We start from the raw sequence: 12174 nt of genomic DNA on the forward strand, positions 1-12174 counted from the left end.
TAGAAACAGGAGTATAAAGGAAATGGGACTTACATCTAACCCTGGATCTCCATCGATACCCTGTCAAAGAACAACAGATACATAATGACTGACACATCTGCTTTCAATTTTTATATTCAATGCAATATTCTCGGGTTCTAATTTCCTGTGACTGGACATCAACTGGTTTATAACTTGGTTCATCCAAGTCACATCCAACACTTTCAAAAGTCCTAAATAAAATCCAACAGATGATGTTAGGTGCTGCTGTTTTCTTTGGGCTATCGTAATGATTGCTCATTCATATCTCAGGTCAGTGTCTCTGTGATCCTGAATGCTGTTTTGCTGAAACACGGAGGGTGAATTTCCACAGGGGTTGGTCCTACTTTGCTGGAAGAGCCGGAGTATTGCTGAAAGAAACTGTGTAGGCATCAGGGCTCCATGGCTCTTCAGTTAGAGCAGGGTGCAAATTCACACTCGCATTTTGAGAAATTGTGAATATAGGACTTGTTGAGGGCAACTTATTTATTAACTCGCTAGAACATAGCAATTCCAGGGCTCCTTGGTTTGTGTATTATACAAGGTGACAATCCAGGTGAGGCCATTTTCGGGAGCCCTGATGCGATTGTATGCCAATCCGGCAATTATCTGTTTACTATTGGGGTTTCCATGTCTTTTGTCGGTGACGAGTCTGCCCTTCAGAGCTTCTGGCCAATTAGGTAGTCGACAGCTCTTCAGTGCCAGCAGCACCACCAGACATGGTGGCCATTGCTGGTACTGCAGCAGGCCCTGGAGCAGCCATGATGGAACATGCCCGTGAACGCAGGGGAGTGGGTCAAGCATGCCAGGGCCAGTCAGGCAGGGCCAAAAGAGGGAAGCCGAGGTCTTGGGGTCTTGTGGAGGCTGGGGGTGGGGGAGACAGAGAGAGTCAGGACAACAGGGGCAGCACGGTAGCCTTGTGGATAGCACAATTGCTTCACAGCTCCAGGGTCCCAGGTTCGATTCCAGCTTGGGTCACTGTCTGTGCGGAGTCTGCACATCCTCCCCGTGTGTGCGTGGGTTTCCTCCGGGTGCTCCGGTTTCCTCCCACAGTCCAAAGATGTGCAGGTTAGGTGGATTGGCCATGATAAATTGCCCTTAGTGTCCAAAATTGCCCTTAGTGTTGGGTGGGGTTGCTGGGTTATGGGGATAGGGTGGCGGTGTTGACCTTGGGTAGGGTGCTCTTTCCAAGAGCCGGTGCAGACTTGATGGGCCGAATGGCCTCCTTCTGCACTGTAAATTCTATGAAACAATTGGCGCCCTGCCTTCCCTCCCAATTCTATGGCTGTCCTGCCTCCACCAACCACCCCCCCCCCACTCCAATCCTACTTTAAATTCTGTCCATTGTTGTAGCTACCAGGGTAAATGGTGGTTGACCTGTCCCACCAGATTACTGCCCACACAGTGTAAATGCTGATCTACCCCAGTTTGTCTGGCAGTAGCAAGTATCTAACACAAAACATCTGCAAATGTGGTCTCTGGCACAACCATATAGGTTTTTACACACCAGGCATGGCTGGTTGGGAAACCAGTGTGCACCAGGTTTTCAACCAATCAAAGGTGATGTTCTTCTCACTATAGCTTCCAGCTTCAAAATGAATTGTGAGACATGCAAGATTGAGAAAGGAATTGTCTTGAACTTTAAAACAAGTTAAAATAGATAGAATAGGCACAGTAAATAGAAATAACACTTCGACACTACTGAAAAGAGAGGACATGTTGCTGAAAGCTTTTTGTCTTGTACTCATCAGGACAAATGCAAGAATACCAAATTTCAAATGACCACATCAATTTATATTACAGAAGAAAGGGTCGCTGATTGGCTGTCAAATCAACTCTGTTTGGCCAAGGCATTGTCATGGAAAAAACAACAGGGAGTATTAGGCTCCTCAAGCTCCAATGCAATTTTAAAAAGGTGCAAGGCTTGGACATGTTCCTTTTATTTGCAGATAACCCCTCCCTGCATAAAATGTATGTCGTTTCTAGCAAGTGTAAAAGATCCACATTATGAATTGGACTAATTATCTTAAATTGTTTCTCAGGGTGGCTTTTTAAAAATTAATTCAGGGGTTGTGGGCATCATTGGCTGGGCCAGCATATATTTCCCATCCCAAATTCCCCTTGAGAATATGGTGGTGAACTGCCTTCTTGAAATGCTGCAGTCCATGTGGTGTAGGTACAAATACAACGCTGATAGAGAGGGAGGTCCAGGATTTTGACCCAGTGACAGTGAAGAAACTGTGACTATAGTTCCAAGTCAGGATCGTGAAGGCTCAGAGGGGAACTTCCAGGTAATGGAGTTCACATGTGTCCGTTGCTCTTGTCCTTCTAGCATTTATGGGTTTGCAAGGTAATTTCTAATGAGACTTAGTGAGTTCCTGCAGTGCATCTTATAGATGGCATACATTGCTGCTGCTGTGCATCGGTGAAGGGCGTGAATGTCTGTGGATGTGTGTCAATCAAGCAAGTTGCAATTAGCGCACTCAGTTGTTCAGTTAGTGCTGCCCAATTGTGGAATCACATCTAACAATAGATTTGTTTCGGGTTTTGTAAGTGCCGGCTGGTTAATCATTTGCCTATTACAAATGACCGAAGGAACATGAGCCCGAATCTTGCGCTCATGGGGCGTGCGCAATCAGCGGGCCCAGAAGCAGGTGTGATATGCGCTTCTGGCTGTGATCGGCCCCTGACTGTGATTTCACGCTGACCAATTAACTGAAAGCCAGTGTGAAAGGGTGTTGAGAAAGGCTCAGTGCTGCCAGGGGAGTGCAAGTAGAGGGTGGGTGCTGAAAGATGTGTAGGTGTAAGAGGGAGCTCCCTGAAGGCTGGGAGCTGCAGCATTGTAAAAATGAAATTTGTTCAATAAAATGTTGCAAACCATGGGCGGGATTCTCCGAGCCCCCGCCGGGTCGGAGAATCGCTGGGGGGTGGCGTAAATCCTGCCCCCGCCGCCCGCCGAATTCTCCGAAGGGTGAAAAGTCGGCGGGGCGTCAATCACGCCGCTCGCCTTGGAGAATGGCAGGGCCAGGCGCGAGACAATGGACTCCGGGGCTGCCCATATTCTCCCGGCCGGATGGGCCGAAGTCCCGCCGACGTGAGCACGGGTCACGTCGGCGTAAATCTCAACACCTTTTTAACGGCGTCAACCAGTGCTGATGGTTGACGCGTCTAGCGTGGAGGTAGGTCACGGCCTGGGGGGTGGCCGCCGGAGGGGTGATGGCATGGCCGCAGTCTGTGAGTGTGGGGGAGAGGTGTGTGTGTGTGGGGGAGAGGTGTGTGTGGGTGTGTGTGAGGCGGGGGGGTGGGGAGTGGGCTTCGGGGGAGTGCCGGGGAAGGGGTGGGTGAGTGCCGGCGAGGGGGACGGGGGGGATTGCTGGGGACGGGGGGGATGAGTGCCGGGTACGGGGGGATGAGTGCCGGGTATGGGGGGATGAGTGCCGGGTGCGGGAGGGTGAGTGCCGGGTCGGGGGAATGAATGCCAGGTATGGGGGTATGAGTGCCAGGTACGGGGGGGGTGAGTACCGGGTACGGGGGGATGAGTGCCGGGTACGTGGGGGCGGAGTACCGGGTACGGGGGGATGAGTGCCGGGTACGGGGGGGTGAATGCCGGGTACGGGGGGATGAGTGCCGGGTACGGGAGGGGGGTGAATGCCAGGTACGGGGGGTGGGTGCCGGGTACGGGAGGGGGGTGAATGCCAGGTACGGGGGGGGTGAGTGCCATGTACGGGGGGATGAGTGCCGGGTTCGGGGGGATGAGTGCCGGGGAGGAGGGGATGAGTGCCGGAGAGGGGGGGATGAGTACCGGGTACGGAGGGATGAGTGCTGGGTACAGGGGGGGGGGTGAGTGCCGGGTCGGGGGAATGAGTGCCAGGTATGGGGGTATGAGTGCCGGGGATGGGGGGGTGAGTACCGGGTACGGGGGGCTGAGTGCTGGGTACGGGGGGATGAGTGCTGGGTACGTGGGGGTGAATGCCGGGTACGGGGGGGTGAATGCCGGGTACGGGGGGGTGAGTGCCGGGTACGGGGGGATGAGTGCCGGGTACAGGGGGATGAGTGCCGGGTACGGGGGGATGAGTGCCGGGTACGGGGGGATGAGTGCCGGGTACGGGGGGATGAGTGCTGGGTACGGGGGGATGAGTGCCGGGTATGGGGGGGTGAGTGCCGGGTAAGGGGGGATGAGTGCCGGGTACGGGGGGATGAGTGCCGGGTACAGGGGGGTGAGTGCCGGGTACGGGGGGATGAGTGCCGGGTACGGGGGGGTGAGTGCCGGGTACGGGGGGATAAGTGCCGGAGAGGGGGGGGGATGAGTACCGGGTACGGGGGGATGAGTGCTGTGTACGGGGGGGGGGGGGGGGGTGAGTGCCGGGTCGGGGGAATGAGTGCCAGGTATGGGGGTATGAGTGCCGGGAATGGGGGGGTGAGTACCGGGTACGGGGGGCTGAGTGCTGGGTACGGGGGGATGAGTGCTGGGTAAGTGGGGGTGAATGCCGGGTACGGGGGGGTGAGTGCCGGGTACGGGGGGATGAGTGCCGGGTACAGGGGGATGAGTGCCGGGTACGGGGGGATGAGTGCCGGGTACGGGGGGATGAGTGCCGGGTACGGGGGGATGAGTGCTGGGTACGGGGGGATGAGTGCCGGGTATGGGGGGGTGAGTGCCGGGTACGGGGGGATGAGTGCCGGGTACGGGGGGATGAGTGCCGGGTACGGGGGGGTGAGTGCCGGGTACGGGGGGATGAGTGCCGGGTACGGGGGGGTGAGTGCCGGGTACGGGGGGATGAGTGCCGGGTACGGGGGGGTGAGTGCCGGGTACGGGGGGATGAGTGCCGGGTACGGGGGGGATGAGTACCGGGTACGGGGGGATGAGTGCTGGGTACAGGGGGGGGGGTGAGTGCCGGGTCGGGGGAATGAGTGCCAGGTATGGGGGTATGAGTGCCGGGGATGGGGGGGTGAGTACCGGGTACGGGGGGATAAGTGCCGGAGAGGGGGGGGGATGAGTACCGGGTACGGGGGGATGAGTGCCGGGTACGGGGGGATGAGTGCCGGGTACGGGGGGATGAGTGCTGGGTACGGGGGGATGAGTGCCGGGTATGGGGGGGTGAGTGCCGGGTACGGGGGGATGAGTGCCGGGTACGGGGGGATGAGTGCCGGGTACGGGGGGGTGAGTGCCGGGTACGGGGGGATGAGTGCTGGGTACGGGGGGATGAGTGCCGGGTACGGGGGGGTGAGTGCCGGGTACGGGGGGATGAGTGCCGGGTACGGGGGGGTGAGTGCCGGGTACGGGGGGATGAGTGCTGGGTACGGGGGGATGAGTGCCGGGTATGGGGGGGTGAGTGCCGGGTACGGGGGGATGAGTGCCGTGTACGGGGGGATGAGTGCTGGGTACGGGGGGATGAGTGCCGGGTACGGGGGGATGAATGCCGGGTACGGGGGGGTGAGTGCCGGGTACGGGGGGATGAGTGCCGGGTACGGGGGGATGAGTGCCGGGTACGGGGGGATGAGTGCCGGGTACGGGGGGGTGAGTGCCGGGTACGGGGGGATGAGTGCCGGGTACGGGGGGATGAGTGCCGGGTACGGGGGGATGAGTGCTGGGTACGGGGGGATGAGTGCCGGGTACGGGGGGATGAATGCCGGGTACGGGGGGGTGAGTGCCGGGTACGGGGGGATGAGTGCCGGGTACGGGGGATGAGTGCCGGGTGAGGGGGGGATGAGTGCCGGGGACGGGGGGGGTGGTGAGTGCCGGGGACGGGGGGAATGAGTGCCGGGTACGGGGGGTGAGTGCCGGGTACGGGGGTATTAGTGCCAGGTATGGGGGGATGAGTGCCGGGGACGGGGACGGGGGACCGGGTTGGGTGGGTGAGTGCCGGGGGGGTTCGAGGGCAAGGGAGTTTGTCCACCTGGCCAGGTGCCAAGCTCCAACAGTCGCGCCCATGCAGCCCAGGCCACCTGGCTGGGGGGAGGGAGGGTACAGGCAATGATGACATGTCGTCGTTTCCCCCCGCCCCCGCAGGCCGTCATGTTTTCTGATCCGCCAGCGATGTTGGCCGCCGTGGCGGCAGCCGCTATTCTCCATGTTGCCCTGGAGGAGGAGGAGGAGGAGCGTGCCAGAGAGGCGGCGCAGGCTGCCGCAGAGGGGCAGGCGGCAGCCGCCCAGGCTGGAGAGACACCCGCCCAACAGGACGAGGAGGAGGAGGAGCAGGGGGAGCACATAGTGGAGGAGGAACACGAGGGGGGGAGGAGGACGTCGCGGCGCCACGGCAACGGAGGCACCCGAGGAGGCCCCGTGTGTACCGGCCCCGGCTGTCGTACCAGGACCGCACGGACCAGGAATGCAGGAGGAGACTCCGAATGAGCCGGGAAACCGTGGCACACATCTGCCACCTGCTGGCACACCTGGCACCGCGTGGCACTGGCGGGGGACACCCTCTCCCTGTGTCCATCAAGGTTACGGTGACCCTGAACTTTTATGCCACGGGGTCATTCCAGGCGCCAGGTGGGGACCTGTCCGGCATCTCGCAGGCATCGGTGCATCGGTGCTTCCGGGCAGTGACAGATGCCCTACATGCCATTGTGGATCACTACATCCGCTTCCCTGTGGACCGGGCCAACCAGGATGCCCGGGCCGTGGGCTTCTCTGCCGTTGCCGGGTTCCCCATGGTCCAGGGCGCGATCGATGGGATGCATGGCGCCGTGCGGCCAGCTGCAGATTACAGGGCCGTGTTCACCAATAGGAAGGGGACCTATTCCATGAACATCCAGGTGGTCTGCGATCACCGCATGATTATCCTGCACGTCTGCGCCCGGTACCCTGGAAGTGTACATGACTCATACGTGTTGTCGCGGTCTTACATCCCCGGCATGCACGAGGGACGTCACCCCCGGCTGAGGGGCTGGTTGCTGGGCGACAGGGGTTACCCGTTGCGGTCGTGGCTGATGACGCCTATACGGATGCCACAGAATGACGCGGAGAACAGCTACAATGATGCCCATGCAGCGACAAGGGTTGTGATAGAGAGCTGCTTTGGCGTGCTCAAAATGCGTTTCAGGGGCGCAATTCTCCGACCCCCCACCGGGTCGGAGAATCGCTGGGGGCTGGCGTGAATCCCGAATTCTCCGCCACCAGAGATTCGGCGGGGGCGGGAACCGTGCCGCGCCGGTCGGCGGGAACCGCGCCGGTCGGCGGACCCAGAACAAAGAACAAAGAACAAAGAAATGTACAGCACAGGAACAGGCCCTTCGGCCCTCCAAGCCCGTGCCGACCATGCTGCCCGATTAAACTACAATCTTCTACACTTCCTGGGTCCGTATCCCTCTATTCCCATCCTATTCATGTATTTGTCAAGATGCCCCTTAAATGTCATTATCGTCCCTGCTTCCACCACCTCCTCCGGTAGCGAGTTCCAGGCACCCACTACCCTCTGCGTAAAAAACTTGCCTCGTACATCTATTCTAAACCTTGCCCCTCTCACCTTAAACCTATGCCCCCTAGTAATTGACCCCTCTACCCTGGGGAAATGCCTCTGACTATCCACTCTGTCTATGCCCCTCATAATTTTGTAGACCTCTATCAGGTCTCCCCTCAACCTCCTTCGTTCCAGTGAGAACAAACCGAGTTTATTCAACCGCTCCTCATAGCTAATGCCCTCCATACCAGGCAACATTCTGGTAAATCTCTTCTGCACCCTCTCTAAAGCCTCCACATCCTTCTGGTAGTGTGGCGACCAGAATTGAACACTATACTCCAAGTGTGGCCTAACTAAGGTTCTATACAGCTGCAACATGACTTGCCAATTCTTATACTCAATGCCCCGGCCAATGAAGGCAAGCATGCCGTATGCCTTCTTGACTACCTTCTCCACCTGTGTTGCCCCTTTCAATGACCTGTGGACCTGTACTCCTAGATCTCTTTGACTTTCAATACTCTTGAGGGTTCTACCATTCACTGTATATTCCCTACCTGCATTAGACCTTCCAAAATGCATTACCTCACATTTGTCCGGATTAAACTCCACCTGCCATCTCTCCGCCCAAGTCTCCAAACAATCTAAATCCTGCTGTCTCCTCTGACAGTCCTCATCACTATCCGCAATTCCACCAACCTTTGTGTCGTCTGCAAACTTACTAATCAGACCAGTTACATTTTCCTCCAAATCATTTATATATACTACAAAGAGCAAAGGTCCCAGCACTGATCCCTGTGGAACACCACTGGTCACAGCCCTCCAATTAGAAAAGCATCCTTCCATTGCTACTCTCTGCCTTCTATGACCTAGCCAGTTCTGTATCCACCTTGCCAGCTCACCCCTGATCCCGTGTGACTTCACCTTTTGTACTAGTCTACCATGAGGGACCTTGTCAAAGGCCTTACTGAAGTCCATATAGACAACATCCACTGCCCTACCTGCATCAATCATCTTAGTGACCTCCTCGAAAAACTCTATCAAGTTAGTGAGACACGACCTCCCCTTCACAAAACCATGCTGCCTCTCACTAATACGTCCATTTGCTTCCAAATGGGAGTAGATCCTGTCTCGAAGAATTGTCTCCAGTAATTTCCCTACCACTGAAGTAAGGCTCACCGGCCTGTAGTTCCCTGGATTATCCTTGCTACCCTTCTTAAACAGAGGAACAACATTGGCTATTCTCCAGTCCTCCGGGACATCTCCTGAAGACAGTGAGGATCCAAAGATTTCTGTCAAGGCCTCAGCAATTTCCTCTCCAGCCTCCTTCAGTATTCTGGGGTAGATCCCATCAGGCCCTGGGGACTTATCTACCTTAATATTTTTTAAGACACCCAACACCTCGTCTTTTTGGATCTCAATGTGACCCAGGCTATCTACACACCCTTCTCCAGACTCAGCATCTACCAATTCCTTCTCTTTGGTGAATACTGATGCAAAGTATTCATTTAGTACCTCGCCCATTTCCTCTGGCTCCACACATAGATTCCCTTGCCTATCCTTCAGTGGGCCAACCCTTTCCCTGGCGACCCTCTTGCTTTTTATGTACGTGTAAAAAGCCTTGGGATTTTCCTTAACCCTATTTGCCAATGACTTTTCGTGACCCCTTCTAGCCCTCCTGACTCCTTGCTTAAGTTCCTTCCTACTTTCCTTATATTCCACGCAGGCTTCGTCTGTTCCCAGCCTTTTAGCCCTGACAAATCCCTCCTTTTTCTTTTTGACAAGGCCTACAATATCTCTCGTTATCCAAGGTTCCCGAAAATTGCTGTATTTATCCTTCTTCCTCACAGGAACATGCCGGTCCTGCATTCCTTTCAACTGACACTTGAAAGCCTCCCACATGTCAGATGTTGATTTGCCCTCAAACATCCGCCCCCAATCTATGTTCTTCAGTTCCTGCCTAATATTGTTATAATTAGCCTTCCCCCAATTTAGCACATTCATCCTAGGACCACTCTTATCCTTGTCCACCAGTACTTTAAAACTTACTGAATTGTGGTCACTGTTACTGAAATGCTCCCCGACTGAAACATCCACCACCTGGCCGGGCTCATTCCCCAATACCAGGTCCAGTACCGCCCCTTCCCTAGTTGGACTGTCTACATATTGTTTTAAGAAGCCCTCCTGGATGCTCCTTACAAACTCCGCCCCGTCTAAGCCCCTGGCACTAAGTGAGTCCCAGTCAATATTGGGGAAGTTGAAGTCTCCCATCACCACAACCCTGTTGTTTTTACTCTTTTCCAAAATCTGTCTACCTATCTGCTCCTCTATCTCCCGCTGGCTGTTGGGAGGCCTGTAGTAAACCCCCAACATTGTGACTGCACCCTTCTTATTCCTGATCTCTACCCATATAGCCTCACTGCCCTCTGAGGTGTTCTCCCGCAGTACAGCTGTGATATTCTCCTGAACCAGTAGCGCAACTCCGCCTCCCCTTTTACATCCCCCTCTATCCCGCCTGAAACATCTAAATCCTGGAACGTTTAGCTGCCAATCCTGGCCTTCCCTCAACCAGGTCTCTGTAATGGCAACAACATCATAGTTCCAAGTACTAATCCAAGCTCTAAGTTCATCTGCCTTACCCGTAATACTTCTTACATTAAAACATATGCATTTCAGGCCACCAGACCCGCTGTGTTCAGCAACTTCTCCCTGTCTGCTCTGCCTCAGAGCCCCACTGTCCCTATTCCCTAGTTCTCCCTCAATGCTCTCACCTTCTGACCTATTGCTCCCGTGCCCAGCCCCGGCGATTCTCCGGCCCGCGATGGGCCGAAGTCCCGCCACTGTCAACCCTCGCCCACCGGCATGGATTAAAACTCCTTTTAAACGGTGAGACAAGGCGGCGCGGGCAGGCTCCGGGGTCCTGAGGGGGCGTGGGGCAATCTGGTCCTGGGGGATGCCCCCACTGTGGCCTGGCCCGCGATCGGGGCCCACCGATCCGCGGGCGGGCCTGTGCTGTGGGGGCACTCTTTTTCTCCCGCCTTCGCCATGGTCTTCACAGTGGCGGAAGCTGAAGAGACCCCCTCCCCTGCGCATGCGCGGGGATGCCGTGAGCGGCCGCTGACGCTCCCGCTCATGCGTCGCCCAGGCGAAGACCTTTTGGCGCCAGCTGGCGTGGCGCCAAAGGCCTTTCCCGTCAGCCGGCAGAGCGGAAACCACTCCGACGCTGGTCTAGCCCCTCAAGGTGAGGGCTTGGCCCCTAAAGTTGCGGAGACTTCCACACCTTTGGGGTGGCCCGACGCCGGAGTGGTTCCCGCCACTCCATTCCGCCGGAACCCCCCGCCCCGCCGGGTAGGGGAGAATCGCGCCCCAGGTGCCTGGACCTCTCTGGGGGCGCCATCCAGTATCCGTCAGATAGGGTCGACCGCATCATTGTGGTGTGCTGCGTCCTGCACAACATAGCCCAGCAGAGGGGCAATGTTCCGCAGGCAGAGGAGGGCGGAGTGGAGGAGCAGCAGGAAGAGGCGCAGTCGTCCCTAGATGAGGAGGATGGGGGCAATGGTCAGGGCAGACGGGGTAGACACAGGCGGGTGGCTGTCCACCGTTACCGGCTGGGCCAGCGGGCACAGGACAGGCTGATAGACACCCGCTTCACTGACTAGGGGGCGTGGGAATCAGCGAGTATGGCCACATACCGCACACATGGCAACATCCGAACACCCTCACCCCCCCCCCCCACCCATCCAGCACCCTCACCCCCCCACCCCCAACCACACCCACCCCACCCGCATGCACACCACGCCTCCATTGCAGATCCACCTGCGGCACGACGGCCGGGCTCTCACGGGCGCCGGTGGAAGCGTGTCTATTGCAGCCCATGGAGGATGATGACAACCCGCTCTGCGATGAGCTCCTGGCTCCACATCGTTGGATGATGTCTGACCCATGGCTACAGTACCACCATCCACCCGGACCATCCCTGCATGCAGCTGTGACACTGCAGCGCACGGTCCCGTCCTCTGCCCAGGAGTTGGCCATCCCTGTCGGTGACTGTGCGACGCCGGCTAGCACATGGGCAATGGCACCGATGCCCTCAGCGATGGCCTGCTGAGACTGGGCCATGGCCTGCTGAGACTGGGCCATGGCCTGCTGAGACAGGGCCACGGCGTTGAGCGCCTCTGCCATCTGCCGCTGGTGCTGGCTCATGGGGGGATATGGGGGAGAGGGCACCCACATCCTGGGCTCAGACGCCGCCTGCACAGAAAGCCCCAGGCCTCGCATACTGCTCCCCATGTCTGACACCGTCACACCCATTGCCTCCACCGCGAACGCCACCCTTGCGGTGTCGGCCTGGGTGGCACGCATGACCGGCACCACTCCCAGCTCCTGGACGCGGGTGCACTCCTCCACCTGCGACTGCAGCCGCTGCAAGTCGGCCATCACCCTCTTCGCTCGTCTCCGGGTCGGTGGTTGCATCGGGGCTATGGGTGGGTGTGGTAACTCCAGGAACCCGGGATCCATCTGGGCGGCAGATGTTCGCTTGGGCTGGGCTGCCCTCCGACCGCCCGGCCCCTCTGCTGCTCCTACCTCCACCTGCTGTACCGGGACGGAGGTGCTGTGCGCACCAGTGAGTGTACCAGACGCCTCATCACTAAAGTGCCCAACCGAGGTGAGTGTTTCTGCAATGGTGGAGGGTGTTGGAGACAGCAGTGGCGTTGTGTCGTGCGCATTGTCCCACTCTGAGTCCAAGGTACACAATCCA

General features: G+C 57.6%; 1 protein-coding gene across 1 annotated transcript in view; it reads right to left on the reverse strand.

Moving 5' to 3' along the window:
* The window catches only part of LOC140408742 (uncharacterized), a 264053-nt gene that overhangs the window by 27543 nt on the left and 224336 nt on the right, over positions 1-12174 (reverse strand). Inside the window, exon 31 of the mRNA XM_072496372.1 lies at positions 34-60. Within this exon, the coding sequence (XP_072352473.1) occupies positions 34-60 (27 nt within the window). The remainder of the gene's footprint in view (positions 1-33; positions 61-12174) is intronic.

This window comes from Scyliorhinus torazame, chromosome 3 (assembly GCF_047496885.1).
Source record: "Scyliorhinus torazame isolate Kashiwa2021f chromosome 3, sScyTor2.1, whole genome shotgun sequence".
Lineage (NCBI taxonomy): Eukaryota > Metazoa > Chordata > Chondrichthyes > Carcharhiniformes > Scyliorhinidae > Scyliorhinus > Scyliorhinus torazame.